The sequence below is a fragment of the Nerophis ophidion genome, linkage group LG11, assembly GCF_033978795.1.
Source record: "Nerophis ophidion isolate RoL-2023_Sa linkage group LG11, RoL_Noph_v1.0, whole genome shotgun sequence".
NCBI classification, from domain to species: domain Eukaryota; kingdom Metazoa; phylum Chordata; class Actinopteri; order Syngnathiformes; family Syngnathidae; genus Nerophis; species Nerophis ophidion.
The window spans coordinates 35,233,110-35,254,303 of NC_084621.1; the positions used below are offsets into that span (position 1 = coordinate 35,233,110).

General features: G+C 42.7%; 1 protein-coding gene across 1 annotated transcript in view; it reads right to left on the reverse strand.

Annotated features, from left to right (window-relative positions):
* Positions 1–21,194, reverse strand: part of LOC133561981 (metalloreductase STEAP4-like) — a 52,435-nt gene that overhangs the window by 12,435 nt on the left and 18,806 nt on the right. The window contains exons 5-8 of the mRNA XM_061915741.1: positions 8,447–8,725; positions 4,535–4,629; positions 4,307–4,460; positions 3,888–4,058 (exon numbers count right to left, since the gene is read on the reverse strand). Of these exons, the coding sequence (XP_061771725.1) occupies positions 3,888–4,058; positions 4,307–4,460; positions 4,535–4,629; positions 8,447–8,725 (699 nt within the window). The remainder of the gene's footprint in view (positions 1–3,887; positions 4,059–4,306; positions 4,461–4,534; positions 4,630–8,446; positions 8,726–21,194) is intronic.

Below are 21,194 nucleotides of genomic sequence, written 5' to 3' on the forward strand. Positions count from 1 at the left end.
CATTTAACAGCGGATTCCGTTTTATTTGCCAATTCTGCAGTTTTCTTAATTCAGAGATCATATGGCCTTACTTTTTTTGATGAGTTCTGTGATTATTGATTGGACGTACCAGTGCGGCATCAAATACAAAGTAGCAACCGTGGTGAGATCCCAAACTTCTAGTAGACGTATTCTTTTTTTTCACTCATACGCTCATTCATCCCTTTCACTGTTACAAGCTCAGGAATTTGGACGCATTTTTTATTATAACAGTCTTATGATTGTGAACAAAACTAAATGGAAATCGAGATTAAAATTCGCTAATTGTCCAGCCATTAATGGCCAACTTTTTTAATTTATCAAAAGTTAGCGGTAAGCCAACACATTCAGTATTTTTGCCCGGTCCTCAAAAGGCGAGAAAAATCTAATCACGGTGTTTACACTTGTTTTAAAAAGCTGGTTTCAACAAAAATCATACAATAACACTAAATATTGTCGCCATGAACGCAGTTTGGACATATTCACTGAGATGTACTCACTTGTAATTTTTTTTTTTTTTTGTGAATAGTAAATACAGTCGTGGTCAAAAGTTTACATACACTTGTGAGTGTATGTGAGGGATGTCATGTCTTGGTTTCTTTTGTCTTGTGAATTGCACGTATTATTTTGAAAAGTAACTTGTTTCAGATCACTTGCCCTTCCTCTTGTGTCATCAGTCTAGTATCATCCCTGATCCCTGACCCCTGATTGTTTCCACCTGTTTCCCATTACCCTCATGTGTCATATAAGCCCACGCCTCCCCTTGTTCTGTGCCAGATTGTCTCGAGTTATCGTGCCTGTCTTGCCTCCATGTCCATGTCCATGCCTTGCCTCGTCCCACGCTTATATTTCTGGATGCTGAATTCCCATGCTGCTATTTTGAGTTTGACTTTTCCCCTCCTCAGTAGAGTGATTTGTGTTATTTATTTTTTTTCGATCGAAGTGGTGAGTAATTATTTTTTTCATATGATTCTTTCTTTTCTCAAATTTCTGAGTGAATTTTTCTTAACCATTATTAGATTAAGATCAAATGTAGAAATGTTCATAGTCATTGTTTTCTTTCTCCTGTTGGAGCGTTTTATGTTAATAAGTTTTATAGCAGATACGGCGGAAATTATAGTTCGTCTTTGTTTTTGTGTTCTCCTCCTTTTAGGAGTGATTCTCGGTTGTTCTTTTTGTTTTTGGAACCTTTTTCGCCGATAGTTTTTGTTATTTGTAGATATTGTTTTACTCTGACTCTGGAGGTAAAAGAGCTGTCAAAATAAAAGCCTAACGATGTATCCCTTCTGTGAATCTGAGTTCAATTCTTTGTCCAAGCCTGACAGTGAGGGACATAATTTCATGGGTGTCTTGAGTTTCCAATAATTTCAACAACTCTTATTTTTTTGTGATAGAGTGATTGGAACATATACTTGTTTTTCCACCAAAAAATTATGAGGTTTGGTTATTTTATGAATTTATTATGGGTCTGAAAATGTGACCAAATTGACTGGGTCAAACGTTTACGTATATACTGCTATACAAGCTCTACACTGACTACTCTAAATTATAGCCAAGTTTTACTCCATAGTTATTACATAATTATGTATTATGCATGTCACAGGTTGAACAGAAGGAGTGAACAAAAGTGATATTAGTTATTGTGAAACTGAGAAGGGTTAGGATAAAATGAACTCTGCTTCTTCCTACTCCTTTTCAGATATGCTGAAGTGTGAAACAAACTATGTGACGTACCAGAATTTAACCTTGAATACATGTTCAAAATAAAGTAAAACCATAACCATAGCCAGAGTTGTATCCCTCGAGAGGACGTTTGCTAAATATTTGGAAGGACCAACCTCAACAAGAAGAACACATGCATAAACCTTTAGGCATAACATATGTCACATAGCCAATGTTGCTTTGGACTAACGTGATTTGTTTTTGTAGATGGATCAGACTACTCTCCCGCTGACTTCATGAATAGAAATAGTCACATTGAGTTTAATAGTGAAATAAAAAATCCCTTCTTCCCAGCTGTTGCAGAATAATTGGTGTTGTGGCCTGTGTGTCCTTTGCTGTTTGGTTATTGTTAATCACTTAGTCTTGTGCGTCCTTACACTACGCTCCTGCACAGCAAACAAATATAATTGCAGTACAGTTGTGTCCTAAGACGGTCATAATGATATTATTTTACTCACAAATGCAAGTCAAGTGAAAAACAAACACACTTGCATGATGAATATTCAAATCCGAAACATCCTCTTGTTGGCACGTGTGATCACAACAATGATCTATGCAAATCCACCTCACTCGTCTTGTTTCTTTTCTTCTCTTCTCAAAGGATCAATTATTTTGACCTCTCTAAAGGAGCCACTTCCTCGCTATCGCTCCATCTGTGCACATGACCTTTACCTGTGACCTGTATTAGCAGAGGGTGGGTGTGGGGATTTTACCTGCGATCATAATTCAGTCTAATGAATAACTTAACATTTCAAATGCAGAGCTAAAAGTAGCCAAGGCATTCACTATGCGTGCCCGTGTTCGGGAGTTAGTTAACTAGGCTCTGGGGAGCAAAGAGCCCATGACGCATTGCTTTTACAGCACTTTCATAACTCTGATAAGAAAAACTTGGAAGTTTAATTGCAAATGATCATAAAGGCTATTAAAAGAGAATTTGCTGATAGTAAGCGTAGGATAAGAACAATAGCACTAGGGTGCGCGTCATGACTACAAAAACTTATCTTTTTTTAATTTAATATTTTAGTCCTACAGAATGGTCTCTTATCTAAAAAAATGATAACTCATCCCTTTTATCTCTGCTTCTTTCTGATGCTTGTCACAGTCTTTCTTTTAACATTAGATAAATTAAACTTCAAGATACCCATGACAATTATTTTACTACAACAAATTCAAATACTATTATAAAAATAGCCCTGTAATGAGGTAGCGACTTATCCAGGGTGTACACCGCCTTCCGCCCGAATGCAGCCGACATATACACACACGCGCGCACACACACACACACACACACACACACACACACACACACACACACACACACACACACACACACACAAACAGTCATTAAATTGAGAAATACATTTTTAAATTGTATAAAAAACTGACTTAATAAAAAACATTATTTGTATTTAGTCTGAAAATAACACACCAAAATAACTAAACACAGAATAACACATATCTAGATACAGTATATGCACATTTTGCACAGCCTCTGTTTGTTGTTATTCCTTGGAAATACAGGAAAACAACTACATACTTAAATAATAATAAATGTTTTAACATGTAGTACTATACATTTTTGTCAGTCAATTTTTAAAAGTATGGGTGCCGATAAACAAACACATTAAAAAAAAAAAAATATATATATATATATATAAAAACATTATACTTACAACAACATCGAAACAATATTTTAGTCATTTCTAACGCTGCTCATGTATTTCCACATCTGGTATAGAACAGGGGTCGGCAAACCGCTGCTCTTTTGCTTCCCTGTTGTGACTTTATTTTCAAAGCTGATATATATTTTTTAAACACCACAGTGGGGGAAATGTACATTTTCTAAAATATTTTTTAATTTTCTGGTGACAATGTACTGGCTGAGTCCTGATGAGTTATTGGATGAGTGCAAAGAAAGACATGGGAAGGAAAAGCGTGTGTTTGTGTGTACGTGTGTGTGTGTGGGTGTGTGTGTGCATGCGTGTGCGTGTGTGTGTGTGTGTGTGTGTGTGTGTGTGTGTGTATGCGTGCGTTCGTTCGTGCGTGCGTGTGTGTGTGCACGTGTGTGTGCAGACGTTGCCTTCTTGAGTGTGTGACAATGAATTCATCAATATGTGAAAACAAAATATGTGCAAATATGCTCTGACCTGAATGAAGCTGAACTCTCTCCAGCTGAGTGAGCCTCCAACAGAGGGCAGCGACGTCAGGCCAAGCAGGACATAAAGAAAGAAACCAAGGATGCCAAGTACGTAGAAGGAGTCAGTTCCCCATGCTTCTGTGTTATCGAAGTCAAACGGGGTAGTTTTGTTGTTCTTCATCTGCAAAGAGGGAATCAATCAATAAATCAATGTTTATTTATTTAGCCCTAAATCACAAGTGTCGCAAAGGGCTGCACAAGCCACAATGACACCCTCCGTTCTGAGGGCAAGAAAAAACTCACAACCCAGTGTGATGTCAATGTGAATTACTATGAGAAACCTTGGAGAGGACCGCAGATTTGGGTCACCCACATCTTAACTAGAATATACCTCTTGTAAATCTATTGATCAGCTGCTAACACAAGTACCTCGTCCACCACACGAGAGATGAGTTTATGCCTGACAGCGTAGCGAATAGGAATGATGAATGTATAGATTGCATGGAGAAAGGCAAACCCCAGCGCAATCAGGCCCATCTGCTTCCTGCACAACATCCAACGGTCCAGCCAGTTAGGGAAACGCCTGCATGAAGAAGTTAGTTTTGGTTTTAGCCATGCACATCCTGCAGCTTGCTTAGTGGACTTTTAAATGATTACCTGTACTTTGTGCCTCTGTATAGCTGAAGGAAGGCGGCGATAACGCCAGGCAGGTAGCATAAGGACAACATGACAAGTGAAACGATCGGGAAAACCTAAAGGATGAAATTAAACACTATTATAGGAAAGGGGACTTAAAGGTGACTGTAAGAAGTTAGGTTAAACGTGTGTGTTTAAATTTAGTTGAAACTAGACATCATTGACAACATCTAAATATTGTTGATTGAGAAAACTTAATATGTTGCACAATTCCTGGTAAGGATCCTGGTAAATATCAAAAGATAAAACATTCAGATCAACTATTTACAGTATTGAGATATGCCTTTATTTATGAAAAGTACACAGTATCTTTTGGATTATAAATCGCTCCGGGGTAAACATCACACGGGCCGAAAATGCAAAATAAAGAAGGAAAAAAAACATATATAAGTCGCACTGGAGTATAACCTGCATTTTTTGGGGGAAATTTATTTGATAAAATCCAACACCAAGAATAGACATTTGAAAGGCAATTCAAAATAAATAAAGAATAGTGAACAACAGGCTGAATAAGTGTACGTTATATGACGCATAAACAACCAACGGAGAACGTGCCTGGTATGTTAACGTAACATATTATGGTAAGAGTCATTCAAATAACTATAAGATATAGAACTTGCAATACGTTTACCAAACAATCTGTCACTCCTAATCGATAAATCTGATGAAATCTTCTTCCTTGATGTCACTTCTAAACAACTCTGCCAACTCCAAAGGTATGCGCCGCTTCCTCTTGTCATTTTCTGCTGCATATTTCACGACGTCCAGCTTGTAATCTGCAGTACAACATTTCCTTTTCGGTGCCATTTTTGTTCAGCCCTTCTCAGTTTTTATAAGTTACCGCCAACGTTGAAATGATCCATTTCAATAGCTACTGTATGGCAGTAACATATAGCATATAGCAGTTAGCATCCCATGACCCACAATGCACTTCTGCCATGACCCTCCCCCGCCAAATTCTTATTGGTTGACGTGTGTGTGACGATTGCTGACATTTTCTTCATCTCCTCCGCGAATGAGATAAATAATATTATTTAATATTTTACGGTAACGTGTTAATAAATTCACACATAAGTCGCTCCGGAGTATTTGTCGCACAAATATGAAAAAAACTGCGACTTATTATCCGAAAAATACGGTATACAATATAGACCACGATATTACCATTCTACCAGATGAGAAGGGAAAATGCATTTTGATCCTCAACAGTACGAGGGAAAGCTGATTGCTGAGGAGGGATCCAACTACTGAACACACAATAATATCATTGACTCTATTCAGAAGCTAGAGAAAGAGGAAGGAATCGGCCACCACATGTACTATCACCTGTACCCAAGAGAAGCAACATTTTGCATTGATGGCCTTCTGGAAATTCACAAGAAAGCAGCTCTGAGGAGCACTCAGGGTTATGGCCAGCAGCAATAACTTTGCCACCATTCTTACCCCACTGGTTGTAAACATCCCAAACCATATCCCCTACTTATCCACAGACTTTACCAACAAAATGTGAGACTTGCTGAAGATGAAGTCTTGAAGTGGTCATGGAACGAATGAAACAAGAAGACAGTCTTCAGGAGAGAACCAACCTTACTCTCCAGTTTAGGTATGTGACCCAATTCAACTTTTCCTTAGCACCACTTACTTTTAACTTTACAAGAAAAACATGGCTGTAGAAGTACCAGGTAGAGCCACTGGTTCATACTGTTGACAACACATGGGCTAAGACAAAATCCTGAAAAGGTAGATTCACCTTGGAAGACATCAAAGAAGACACATTGCCTTTTTTAGAGTGCCAGGTGCAGGCATAGAAGCCCCACACAGACCAGTACCTCATCTTTAACTCCTATCAAAACCCTCACGGATAGAGTAAAAAAATATACTCACCACTTACAAGGAAGACATAAAAAGCAGATACAGACAGGATGGCTATTTTTTGAAGGTATACTAACTGGGCCTTTGTCAAATCCGAAATGACAAGAAGGGCCACAACTATCGACCCCGAAGTGAAATATGGCGGTCCCAGATGTGGCATACCAATGCATTTTAAACCTACACAGTCAGAGAAAAGCTGCTTCACCCCAAAGACAAAATTCCTCGAAGCAAACTAAGCAATGTTGTCTGGATATGAACTCTACATTGGACAGACCAAACAACTCTTACACAAATGCATTGCACAGGCACAGGAGCCATTTCTTCGGATACAGAGTCATCAGTTTATTTTAATCTTGAAGGGAAGGAACATTACTTTGAATTTCCAAATTTTGAATAAAGAGGACTGCTGCTTTTAAAGATGTGTCAAAGAAGACATCTATGTACTAGGGGCCCTTGCTAAAGAGAAGGCTTATGTCATCACCTGTCATCTGTTTTGTAGCAGTGTCCTGACATCCCTCCCCGAGAGATTGCCTTCTTCCACTGTAGAAAGGACCACTAATGAGATGTTTTGCCACTAAACAGATCAATGGCTCATTGCCATGCAGAACTGTCATTACCATACTTGCCAACCCTCCTGGATTTTCCGGGAGACTCACAAAATTCAGCGCCTCTCCCGAAAACCTCCCTGGCAAAATGTTCTCCCGAAAATATCCCGAAATTCAGGCGGGGCTGGAGGCCACGCCCCCTACAGCTCCATGCGGACCTGAGTGAGGACAACCGGTTTTCACGTCCGCTTTCCCACAACATCTGCCCATTGACGTTATTACTGTAGAATGATCGAGGGCGAGTTCATGGTTTCTTATGTGGGTTTATTGTTAGGCCATTTCATTAACATCTTCCCAGCACGGTAACAACACACAACAACAGCAGTCCGTTTTCGTCTACCGTAAAGCAGTTCGTCTGCCATAAACAGCAATGTTGTGACACTCATAAAGAGGACAATACTGCCATCTACTGTACGTGCATATGGTCAGAAAGACAAGGATGGAAAATTCAACCCTTAACTCAACAATGAGTAAATGAGTGTTATGTGTGTGTAAATTTGTAAAAAAATTAACACTTAAATTCAAGTTTTCCTTTATATATATATATATATATATATATATATATATATATATGTATATATATATATATATATATATATATATATAATGCATATAGCTAGAGTTCACTGAAAGTCAAGTATTTCTTATATATATATATATATATATATATATATATATTTATGAAATACTTGTCAAAGTCAAGTATTTCCTATATAGTGAAGTGAAGAGAATTATATTTATATAGCGCTTTTTCTCTAGTGACTCAAAGCGCTTTACATAATGAAACCCAATATCTAAGTTAGATTTAAACCAGTGTGGGTGGCACTGGGAGCATGTGGGTAAAGTGTCTTGGCCAAGGACACAACGGCAGTGACTAGGATGGCGGAAGCGGGATCGAACCTGCAACCCTCAAGTTGCTGGCACAGCCGCTCTACCAACCGAGCTATACCGCCCCAATATATACGATATACTTGTCAAAGTCAAGTATTTCCTATATATATATATATATATATATATAGGAAATACTTGACTTGGTGAATCTAGCTGTAAATATACTCCTCCCCTCTTAACCTTCGCCCCCAACCACGCCTGCCCCACACCCAACCTCGCCCCCGACCCCCCACCTCCCAAAATCGGAGGTCTCAAGGTTGGTAAGTATGGTTATTACCCAAGCAAATCCAAATGCCACACCTAAAATGTAGAACTGAAGAAAACTTGTGGATTAATGGTGGAATGTTTTCAAAAAGCAATAAGGCTCCACTTGTCTCGGTTTGATTGTTGCTGATTAGTAAAAATGTTAACCGTCAAAAGCATACTGGCTAAACTGAACAAATCAACATCAAAAGGACATGTTCCTACGGACATTTCCTAGATAAATGGATGGCAAAATATTTACCTTGTTAGCTAGTGACACCATGATTCTGTAGGAGATGTCTTTCCCTTGCTCCACATATGCGTAGATGACATCTCTGATGAGCAGATAGAAATAGAAGAAAGCGGTGAGGCTGACAGCAATTCGGAGAGGCAGTCTCCACTCTGGGAACAGCCGCAGGGGGAAGTCCTCTAGGTCTCTGGCAGCAGAGAGAGAACCTCTGTCCAAAACCGTGAGACCCATCTTGGTGGCCACCTCTGCTACGGCCTGTTTTGCTTCTGCGCTGTTTCCACACAGGTAGACCTACATGGAGTTATTGTACATTACACCATTATGATATAATTTTAGAAAGGTTCATAGAACAGACATACAGAAAATGGCATTACTTCTAATCATCAACCCATTTAAAAAAAAAAATCTTAAAGGTGATATCTGCATTTTTTCACAGAGTAAAACAGTTCCTTGATGTCTTAAGGTACATTGCCGATTTCTCAAAAATTTGGATGAGAAACTCTCTCATCACAATTTGAACACGGCACCAATGCAGACTGCCACGATAATACCACGGATCTACAGAAAAACCCTCCACTCCACTCCAACCGCAGTGCCCTCATTTAACTCCTTGATGAGCCTGTGATGCTTCCGTGTTTAACGCTGTCACCTCTGGGGAGTTACCGTGTTCACATTGTGACGATCCAGAGGAAAAATGTGAGTGGCCGACACAATATTATGATGAATATTACTGTGCAAAAACAGAGGCTGTCTTTCTTTACACAGTGAAATGCGTTTTGAACATTGCTCCCTGCGGTTCTCAGGGTTTATGGCAGAGGAGTGACGGTTGACCAGGTTTTAATGATAGGTGTTAACACAGTCTTTGGCGCAGACTGTCAATTTCTAAACTGCCATTCAAACCGTAATGTGTAAACACCTTCTTAAATAACTTGTCTGTAATATGTATTGCTCTCTCTCCCTGTGACAATAACTACAGCACTATTAAAACACCCATGCCCAGAAAAGCCAGTTTTGGAATTTGTGAGTGTTCTGTTAAACAAACCATGTCACCCACCTTAAGCAGTCAGAAGCAAGCGGGCAACTCTCACTACACAACGCATGTTTCACTCACAAAATTCGGAAGCAGATTCGCCCTAAAGTCCAGACATTATAAACTTAAGCTTTGGAACAACATAGCTGTAGATTCCTAATGTAGCCCAAGCTTGACGCTCCTCTACTTTCTCCTGCTCCGCTTGCTGCGGCAACAACAAACAAAAACTCCAGACGCTCCTCTTTGTTTTGTTTAGTTTACTTATCAACTTAAAAAACGTAAAACAATAACGATGTGAGGACAAATGAATGGCAAAATAAAGCTAGTTTGTTACAGTAATGAAGAGTTAGAAAAAGTAAGAGTAGGAAAAAGAAAGAGTGAGTTCAAAAAACTGTGTGGCTCGATTCCACCGCACTTGACTGCCATTACCCATAACACCTTGTGTCCAAAAACCCCCTTACCACACAGATCCTCCCAATTTATGCAATTAAAATAGTTATGTCATCAAATTATTTAGACAAATGTAATGATTACAAATAAAGTGAGCCTTATAATTACTCTACACCAGGGGTGCCCACACCTTTTCTGCAGGCGAGCTACTTTTCAATTGACCAAATCAAGGGGATCTACCTCATTCATATATATCATTTCTATTTATTTATTTATAAAAGAGACATTTTTGTTAACAAGTTGAATGTGATTAATGATAATACAAGCATTTGTAACACATAGAGGTCTTTCTTTCATGAAGACACGAATATAAGTTGGTGTATTACCTGATTCTGATGACTTGCACTGATTGAAATCGGACAGTAGTGATGATAACGTCCACATTTTTGAATGGAGGAGAAAAAAAGTCCTAATTTCTGTACAATACCACATGAAAGTGGTTGGTTTTTGGCATCTCATTTATCCAGTTTCCATATACTTTACAAAAAAAACATAGGCGGCAAATTCCGTAGCTTGCTTGCTTGTGCACGCCAGCTTTCCGAGACTCTTATTTTGTTAGCGGAGGGAGCATGACGCAGCGTTTTTATTGTGAAGATAGGAAATATGCAGTCGGTCTTTTGAGTTTTTACGGAAGGTACGGCGCGACAGTCTGTTGAAATATAAAGTGTTTCTCGCCTTCCTGTCGGTCATTTTTTCTTAATAATGAAGCCTGGCTGGCGATTGACTGACACACCCTCCGCGGTCGACCGGTAGCGCGCGATCGACGTAATGGGCACCCATGCTCTAAACATTCAATAAATACATTTTCGTATAATGCTAAGAAAGTAAATCGTCCCCCTTTGGCTAAGTAAACATAAAGCGCCTTCCATAAAATGTAAATTAACTTAAACAGCATTTAGGATCCTACATTACCGTCCCCTAATTGTTATCATTGTCCTTGAAACAATTTCTTAAACGTGTTAACTCAAATTCAAGATGCCTAAAAAGCCTTAATACTTCTCAAAGAAGCTCGTAGCCCTTTGCCCCATTCAACTCATGGTCTTTGCTTCATCGCCATACTTTATTTATCTTCTGCTTCCTGAAGAAGACATAACTTTGTAATAGGGCGATGAAGCTTTTTAGTTTTAGTTTTCACTTTAACTTGACGAACAAGTCCGTCTCTTCCAGGAAAAGTCTGAGAACTCTTCCATGTGGCCAGGAATTTCTGGGGGAAGTATCATCCACAATCAGCACCACGTCTCCAACACGAAAATTTCTTCTAGGTGAAGACCATCGCTGACGTTCTTGAAGTTGCGCTAGGTATTCCTTACACCAGCGTTTCCAGAAGATATCCGCAAGCCATTGTACTTGCTGCTTGTAGTTGTTCGGCATTGCTGCGCGACTCAACCTTCCGCCAACTCTTTTAACTCCATCTTGAAGAATTGGATTTAACTTGAAAAGTGAAGTACTTTTCTTTACTCTTTGATTATTCTCTAGCATCGCCCAATCTTCTTTGAAACTTTGTCATTGACAGAACTTCACAATTTCTGTTTCTGCTCTAGTTATGTCATCGTAAGTCAGACACTTTTTCCTTCAACGTCTTTCTTGAATTCAAGCATCTTACTTTCTTCTCCTAATGTTCTTAGTTCTTTTCTCTTTTCCTTCAGCTCTTTCAGCAAATCTGTGAGTTTTAGAAACCAGGCTACAGCCCGCTTCAATGCTGTCCAAGAAGAATAATGGTTCATCCACTGATCCACAAAATCTTTGGCTTCTTGTGTCTGAATGACGTATGCATGAGTCAATCTTTTGACCTCTAGGTCGTCCATATCCAGTATTTCAGGATCTGGATTTTTAGGCCACTGATTTTGTAAGCTGAGCAAGAAACTTGGTCCTGAAAACTAATTTTTCAAAAATGCTTCCACGGTCTGTCCTCTTGAGACGTTATCAGCGGGAATCAGAGTGGTGTTAATATATCTCCACTGAGATGCCTGAGATTGCTCCAGGATTGCTGTGACCCTATTTGCAACGTCTTGTATCGGGTACACTCGTATCAGGTACACTCACTGTTCAAGTACTTGAGCACCGCCGTGCTATCTGTCCAAAAGCTAGACTCCTGGATCTCCAGCTCAAGCTGTTCTCTCAGAAGCTTATCCATCTTTGTAGCAACTGTGGCTGCAGTCAATTCAATTCCACTCGAGGAATAGTCAGAGACTTTATGGGCGCCAGCCTCGTCTTTGAAAAGCGCGTCAGCAAACAGCTTGTGGTTCCATAGGCCTCTTCACTTGCGTCAGCAAAGTGATGAAGCTGTGCAAAGGCTGGCACACCAAGCTGCTTTAACGTGACGCATCTTTCAACTCCAAAAATTTAAAGCTTTGACAGACTTGAGATCCACTTTTTCAATCTCTCAATCACTGTGTCGGGCAGGTCTTGATCCCAAATATATTTCTGCCGACATAGAGCTTGTAGAATTATTTTAGCAGGCAATATTACAGGAGCCAGAAAGCCCAAAGGATCAAAAATTTAACTTACTATGGAAAGCAATCCTCTCCTAGTGTATGGTCTATCGTTGAGGTTGATCTTGAACTTGAATTGTTCTTGGATTTGGCACACTACTGGATGCCTAATGTTCTCTCCACTCATCCAAGTCCTGATCCTGAAAACCTTGTGCTTTTTCCTTTTCTGGGATCCGGTTAAGCAACTTCCTGCTGTTGCTTGACCATTTTGTCAGCCGAAATCCTCCTTTTCAGCCGAAATGTTCCTCTCTGAGCTGCCACCTTATCGTGGTATAGGCGTTTGCGTGTCCCAATGATCCTAGGAGCTATGTTGTCCGGGGGATTTATGCCCCCTGGTAGGGTCTCCCAAGGCAAACAGGTCCTAGGTGAGCGATCAGACAAAGAGCAGCTCGAAGACCTTTATGAAGAAGACATATCGAGGAGCCAGATTTCCCTCGCCCGGACGTGGATCACTGGAACCGTCCTCTGGAGCCGGGCCCAGAGGAGGTGGGGCACGATGGCGAGCGCCTGGTGGTCGGACCTGTTACCACAGCCCGAAAAGGGAACGTGGGTCCATAGCAGGGGCCGTAGAAGTCAGGTGTGACGTGAGCTGGGCGGCAGCTGAAGGCAGGGAACTTGGCGGTCCGATCCTCGGCTACATAAGCTAGCTTTTGGGACGTGGAATGTCACCTCACTGGAGGGGAAGGAACCTGAGCCAGTGTGCAAAGTGGAGAAGTTTAGGCTGGATATAGTCGGACTCACTTCAGTGCACAGCAAGGGCTCTGGAACCAGTTCTCTTGAGAGGGGCTGGACTCTCTTCCACTTTGGCTTTGAGACGGGTGGCAATTCTTGTTGCCCCCCATCTCAAAGCCTGCACATTAGAGTACAACCCAGTGGATGAGAGAGTAGCCTCCCTCCACCTTCGGGTGGGGTGACGGGTCCTGACTGTTGTTTGTGCACTAAACAGCAGTTCAGAGTACCCTCCCTTTTTGGGTATACTCGAGGGAGTACTGGAGAGTGCTACCTTGGGTGAGTCCCTTGTTCTGCTGAGAGACTTCAACGTTCATGTTGGCAACGACAGTGAAACCTGGAAAAGCATGATTGGGAAGAATGGGCGCCCGGATCTGAACCCTTGACTGTTAGCCACTCCATGTCTTCTGTTATGTAGGCTTCGGCTATCTTTAAGTAAATCACCAAAATCTCCTTTAACATTTGCTTTGCTTTAGTGTAGCCTGTTGAAGATTCCATATGGATGCAGCTCTTGACCAACTCATTTGGGCATCCATTTGTTTACTGTAGCAAAAATTGAAGACGATCCCGGTTGTCACTAGTGCGGCTTTCAATTCCATGTTCTATGGCCCCAATAAAGGATTTTTATTCCAGGGGGTTCACCCTTGAATGTTCGAATGGAAAGATCTGGAAGTAGAGATGCCTTGTTGTGATTCCTCACAAGATACTCCGTGACATTGGCTTGCTGAGAAATTGCTTGGCAAAGCCCATCAAGTGTTTGTGCCTGTTGTTCTTTAATTTCAGTCTTTGGTGCAAATGCAGTCATTTGAATAGCTGTGGGGGGAGCATTATATCTAATGCTACGGGTTGGTAAGGTGGGTGGTGGTACTTGAGTGTTGGGGCTAGTAAGTCTTCTAAAATCCTTCTCATCAGCTGTATTGAGATTGTCTTCTTTTTGTGTGTTTTTGTAGTTTTTTAAAACCTCCATTTTAGCGTCACATTCAGCAAGTGCGGTTTGCATTGCATACATTTCCTTTCCAGCTTTTATTGCAGCTTCTGGCTGTTTTATGGCCAACTTCTCTTGTAAAGCTGCCGCCTTTGCTTTCAATGATGCACACTCCATTTCCGCCTTTATTTTGACAAAAGATGATCAAGAACGAGAACTTCTGCCTGCGATGAGGTAGCGACTTGTCCAGGGTGTATACCGCCTTCCGCCCGATTGTAGCGGAGATATGCATTAGTGCCCCTCGCAACCCCAAAGGGAATAAACGTTAGATAATGGATGGATGAGTGAACTTTTGCTCGGTGATGCAGCTTTACTTTGACTTCTAGCTGTACGCTTTGTTGATGTAGATCGACTATCTGCAGGTGACACTTGTTTATTGCATTCTTCCGCTTGCTCAACACGCTTAAAACATATATCCTCCATTCCCCACATTTCCTGAAAAAGTCCTCCATCATTGTATTTTTTTGGATCAAACCAGTTGTTTTGATCTTCCACAAATTCCTCATCAGACATGAATTTCTGAACATAAGAATTAAGATCCCAAAATTCTTGCTGCAAGCCACTAAAGTCCACAAGAAGCTGATTTTTTACAGCGTCCACATTAGCATCCTCCTCCATTAAGTGCTCAATCTGCGTCATCAAGCGAGTCAACTGAGGCAGTACGCTCCTGCATCTTTCTCGCCTTGTGCTCTTCTACAGCCTTCTCTGTCATTTGTACTGTCCTTTTTCCACTGTCTTGTGCATCCATAACAAGCCAAGATTTCCACAACGAGTCAATAAAAACGCCGCACCGGGATGAGCTTCTCTGTCTCTCGTTCACTTTCAATTGGCGTGCACTCACGTAGGTTTGTTCCTATGAGTCCCTTCCAGTATGTAGTTCCACGAAGAGCAATTTTTTGGACCAAAATGTAGATTCCTAATATAACCTTAGTTCACACTCCTCTACTTTCTCCTGCTCCGTTTGCTGCGGAAACAACAAACAAAAACTCAAGACGCTCCTCTTCGTTTTGTATAGTTTACCTATCAACTTCAAAAACGTAAAACGATAACGATGTGGGAACAAATGAATGGCAAAATAAAGCCAGTTTGTTACAGTAACGAAGAGTTAGAAAAAGTAAGAGTAAGAAAAAGTAAGAGTGAGTTCAAAAAACTGTATGGCTCGATTCCATCGCACCTGACTGCCATTACCCATAACACCTTGTGTCCAAAAAAAAACCTTACCACACAGATCCTTCTGCCATATATGCAATTTAAACAATTGCGTCATCAAATTAGATACATGCCTACTCAGTGGCCTAGTGGTTAGAGTGTCCGCCCTGAGATCGGTAGGTTGTGAGTTCAAACCCCGGCCGAGTCATACCAAAGACTATAAAAATGGGATCCATTACCTCCCTGCTTGACACTTAGCATCAAGGGTTGGAATTGGGGGTTAAATATTCAGAAATGATTCCCGGGCGCGGCACCGCTGCTGCCCACTGCTCCCCTCACCTCCCAGGCGGTGATCGAGGGGATGGGTCAAATGTAGAGGACAAATTTCACCACACCTAGTGTGTGTGTGACAGTAATTAGTACTTTACTTTAATTACAAATCAAGTGAGCCTTATAATTACTCAATGCATTCAATATATGCATTTCAATATAATGCAAATAAAGTAAATAGTCCCCTTTTGGCTGAGTAAACATAAAGCACCTTCCAAAAAATTTAAATTATCTTAAACAGCCTTTAGGCTCCTACAATAGCTTCCCCAACAGGAACCACCAATAATTGGAAAATAAAATGGATCTACTGTTTTCTGACGAACTTTGCAGCTCTGCTCAACTTTGATATGATGATAAGTCTTTGTCGTTTCTTGCGAAGGAAGAATATGACGGCTCTTTACCAAGGTAGTTGCAAAAGACATTTTCTTACATAGGCTGCTCACAAAAACATTGACTTGGCTGTGTAATTTTCAACCGATCACAACTGAACTGTTCGGTTTGTCTTAGAAGAAGTGTGGCATCTCATCCATGTCAAGCTGAAAATACAATGACCTGGATGAATGAAAACATCCATAGAAAAAAATACTGTATGCCTACCAACGTTTTAAAAACTTTGATTTTCCATAGAATGTTTTCCTAATGTGTTGAAATGCAAATCTAAATTTATGAGCATAAAGTGATGAAGCCTACAGTACTTCTTGGACGTCTTCTTGGACAAACCTGAACAGTCCAGTTGTGATCGATTGAATGCCCTGAGAATACAATTACTTGGATAAATGAGAACATCCATAAACATTAACATAAATAGTTTTTTACAAATGTCAATTCTTTACCCAACAGCCATACATGTGTATAAACGGGCTAAAACATTAAAATGGCTCTAAAAGTCTCCTCTTCTGTTGTTTCACACAAACCAAGTAAAAGTAGAAGTGATTTTTAATCATGTTGCACTCAAACGTTTTGATGAACTTGTTTGGCTGTTCCTGAAGATTATAGGATGGCAGTTAGATTGTAAATAATCAAATTTATTTACTTGTTCTCATGCTTTCTGAACTCATTATGTTCACTGCTCGCTGTACATATTCTACGAAGTCAGACCTGCGCTGTTTCAATGTACATTTCTCAGATGATGCAATAGTTGATGACGGATGTGCTGATATCAACCAAACCTAATCCCCTGCCCCCTCTCCACATCCCACCCCCCGGATTGTAAATCATGTAAATATTTCAATGTACCGTATTTTTTCGGACTACAAGTCGCAGTTTTTTTCATAGTTTGGCCGGGGATGCGACTTATACCCAGGAGCGACTTATGTGTGAAATTATTAACATATTACCGTAAAATATCAAATAATATTATTTAGCTCATTCACGTAAGGGAATAGACGTATAAGATTTCATCGGAGTTAGCGATTAGGAGTGACAGATTGTTTGGTAAACGTATAGCATGTTCTATATGTTATAGTTATTTGAATGATTCTTACCATAATATGTTACGTTAACATACCAGGCACCTTCTCCGTTGGTTATTTATGAGTCATATAACGTACACGTTTTCAGCCTGTTGTTCACTATTCTTTATTTATTTTAAATCTCCTTTCTAATGGGTTTGGGGTTTTATCGAACACATTTCCCCAAAAAATGCGACTTATACTCCAGTGCGACTTATATATGTTTTTTTTTCTTCTTTATTATGCATTTTTGGCAGGTGCGACTTATACTCCGGAGCGACATATAGTCCGAAAAATACAATATATTGTAGCGGTTGATTTACGGTTATAATTCGCCACACCTAGTGCTTGACTTTATTGTTATTATTCACTCTACTGTTCGATTGTGCACATGACAATGTTGTTCTGTTTCACTGTACTGTTCAATTAGGCACATGACAAGGTTGTTCCGTTGCAGGTAATTCGGTGCGGCCCCTTTAAGTGGCCGTCAGGAGATTCTCCCAAAGGGGGTGGGTGTTGTTGTTCCCGCCATTTTGAGTGTTTAAGATTCATTCTTGTTTGTTCTGAAAGATTAAAGGACGCACACGTGTTTGTGTGTCAACGATACTCGAAGTTGTCTTGCTTTCACGCTACAAGCACAACACTGGTGACCCCGACGCTTCACTGAACGAATTCAGTGAATTTTTTTTCGACCATTACGGCGAATGCAGTTTCTCTGAAGCTGCCCGAGTTCTGGGAATATTCCGCGACTGTATGGTTTGCCCAGGCCGAGTCACAGTTCACCCTGCGAGGTATCACCGAAGACGACACTAAGTTCAATTATGTCGTGTCCTCCCTCGGGAGCGAGACGGCGTCCAGAGTGGCTAGCGTCCTTACGCACCAACCGGAGAGGAACAAGTACCTGACGTTGAAGGCTCACCTGTTACAGACATTTGGACTTACCGACGCGGAGCGAGCTCGCCGCCTTTTTTCGTTGCAGGGGCTTGGCGATTGCAAGCCCTCTGAACTCATGGACAAAATGCTAAACCTCTTGGGTGAGCACAGACCAGGATTCCTGTTCGTGCAGCTTTTCCCGACACTCCTACCTTCTCAGGTGCGGGCTGCTTTGGCTAACACCGCCATTTTGGACTGCCGCGAACTAGCTGCGTAAGCGGATACGTTTTTTGTAGCCACCCAACCGACCTATGTGGCTGCATTTCTTCCGGCTGAGGCAGATTCATCCACTATCGCTGCTGCCGCTGTGGTAGCGGCGCCCCCCAGGCGGCAACCGGATTCTGGATTATGTTTTTTCCATGCAAAGTTCGGGACAAAAGCCAGGCGGTGCCGCCCCCCCGTGCAGTTTTCGAGGACCGCCGCCGGGAAACGCCGGGGCCGGCGCTCAGCAGTAGCCATGAGTGTCGGCAGTACTGGCAGGCTGCTCTTCATCCAAGACTCCCCCTCTGGACGTCGGTTCCTGTGTGACACGGGCGCGCAGAGGAGCGTCCTGCCAGCATCAAGGTTGGACATGCTGTCTAAGTCACATGGGCCCCCCATGGAAGCGGCCAACGGCAGCCCTATCCGCACTTATGGAATACGGTACGTGGAAGTGTGTTTTGGTGGACAGCGTTTCAGGTGGAACTTTGTGACTGCTAAAGTGACAGTGCCGCTCATCGGTGCAGATTTTCTCTGTGCTTTCGGCCTCCTTGTGGATGTTAAAAACAGGCCTTTGGTGGATGTAATTACGTTCTGCTCCTACAAGTGCAGTCTCAGCGCGACAGACTCAATCAGACTTTCCAGCATGCTACCCACAGCAGACATTTTTCTGTGCCTCCTCGCCGATTTCCCCACCCTGGTGCAGCCCACGTTCTCGTCAGCTACCACCAAACATGGTGTGGAACACCACATTATCACCACGGGCCCCCCTGTGCACGCACGAGCCCGGCGCCTGGACCCCGCTAAGCTTTCCATCGCCAGAGCTGAATTTGAGACCATGGAATGCCCCGGGATAATTCGCCGCTCAGACAGCCCGTAGGCGTCGCCCCTCCACATGGTGGAGAACCCCAGAGGTGGTTGGCGGCCTTGCGGGGATTACCGCAGACTCAACGAGGCGTCTACCCCGGACCGTTATCCGGTCCCCCACATACAAGACTTTTCCGCCAACCTGGCTGGTAAAACTGTAAGGTAGATCTCGTCCGGGGCTATCATCAGGTGCCGGTCCGCCCCTCTGATATTCCGAAGACAGCGGTAATTACCCCATTTGGACTGTTTGAATTTTTACGCATGCCTTTTGGCCTTAAGAGCGCCGCACAGACTTTCCAGCGGTTGATGGACTTTGTTTTGCGTGATTTGGCGTTTTCGTTTGTCTACTTGGACGATATCCTGGTAGCGAGCACCTCTCAAGCCGAACATGTGACCCACCTCGGGACTCTTTTTCAGCGCCTTAGGCAACACGGGCTCATTGTTAACCCGGTGAAGTGCCAATTCGGGGTGTCTGTGATCGACTTCCTCGGTCATCGTGTCATGGAGTGCGGGGCAGTTCCCTTCCCAGTGAAGGTTGCTGCCATCGCAAACTTCCCCCGCCCACTCACGGTTAAGGCTCTTCAGGAGTTGCTTGGCATGGTAAATTTTTACCATCGTTTCATTCTCCGGGCAGCTGACCTCTTGCGGCCGCTGTATGATGCTCTTAAAGGAGCTGCTCCCAAGCACATGGTGGACTGGTCTGACACGCGGCACAGTACTTTTGTGGGGGTCAAGTCTGCTCTCGCTGACGCTACCCTGCTGGCACACCCATTACCCGATGCTCCCATTGCAATCACCACGGACGCGTCAGACTATGTCGTAGGTGCAGTGCATGAACAGTGGGTGGGCGGCACTTGGCAACCTTTGGCTTTCTTTAGCAGGCAGTTGCGCCCCTGCGAACGGAAATATAGCACATTTGACCGTGAGCTCCTCGGCCTCTATCTGGCCATACGCCATTTCCGTTCGTTGCTTGAGGGCCAGCCTTTCACAGCTTTTGTGGACCACAAACCGCTCACTTTCGCGATGGCCAAGACAGCTGAACCGTGGTCGGCTCGGCAACAGAGGCACCTCTCCTACGTCTCAGAGTTCACGACAGACATCCAACACCTTGCTGGTAAGAGCAATGTTGTTGCTGACTGCCTTTCCCGAGCCGTCGCTGGCGCTGTCCATGTCGGGCTCGATTTTGCTCAAATGGCAGTTGACCAGGCCGACGACCCTGACATCAACGCTCTGAAGGCTGCAACCACAGGGTTACGGTTGTCTGAGGTCCCTTTTGAGGACACAGGGGTTATGCTCCTTTTTGACGTCGCTACCGGTCGGCCACGGCCCCTAGTGCCCGCCTGTTGGAGGCGGCGCGTGTTCGATTCCATCCACGGCCTTTCTCACCCGGGGGAGAAACCTTCCCAGCGGCTAGTAGCTGCAAAATTTGTCTGGCGGGGATTAAAGAAAGATGTTAGGGACTGGGTTTCCACCTGTGTAGCATGCCAACGCTCAAAGGTGCACTGCCACACGTGGGCTCCACTGGCACCGTTTACGGTTCCGGAGCGTCGTTTTGACCATGTCAATGTGGAGTTGGTCGGCCCTCTTCCATCCTCACGCAGCTACACATACCTCCTCACGATGGTCGACAGGATCACCCGCTGGCCGAGGGCGGTACCTCTGACGTCCGCCACCTCCGCAGAGAATATGCCATAAGCAGCGTGCATATGGCATATTCAATATAGATTAGCATGGTGGTAGTGCATTTTGAAAAAATTAGCCTTACTTTTGAGTGCTTTCTTTCAGGCTAAGTGTTAGAGCCTGTGCCGAGTCTTATGTACATCGGTGCCTGGTTGTACAGACAAAATTCGGTTGGTACTATGAAAGTAAAACGTTTGGTAGCCATTTCTGCTGTGTATTTTGCATTACTGTACTTTCCGACTGTTTTTCTATCTATCTCCAGTATCTGGATGCAGGAGGAAAGTTGAAGCTTGGGACACACGTAAATCTCCATCTGAATGTAAAGTGAGAGAAAGAGCGAGAGACAGAGAGAGAGAGAGAGCAGTACTATGGTTCGTACCCCTGTCTATTGACCGTCTATTTTTCTTAGTGATGGTGAATTCTGGGGGGACGTGTGTAGCGGTTGATTTACGGACATAATTCGCCA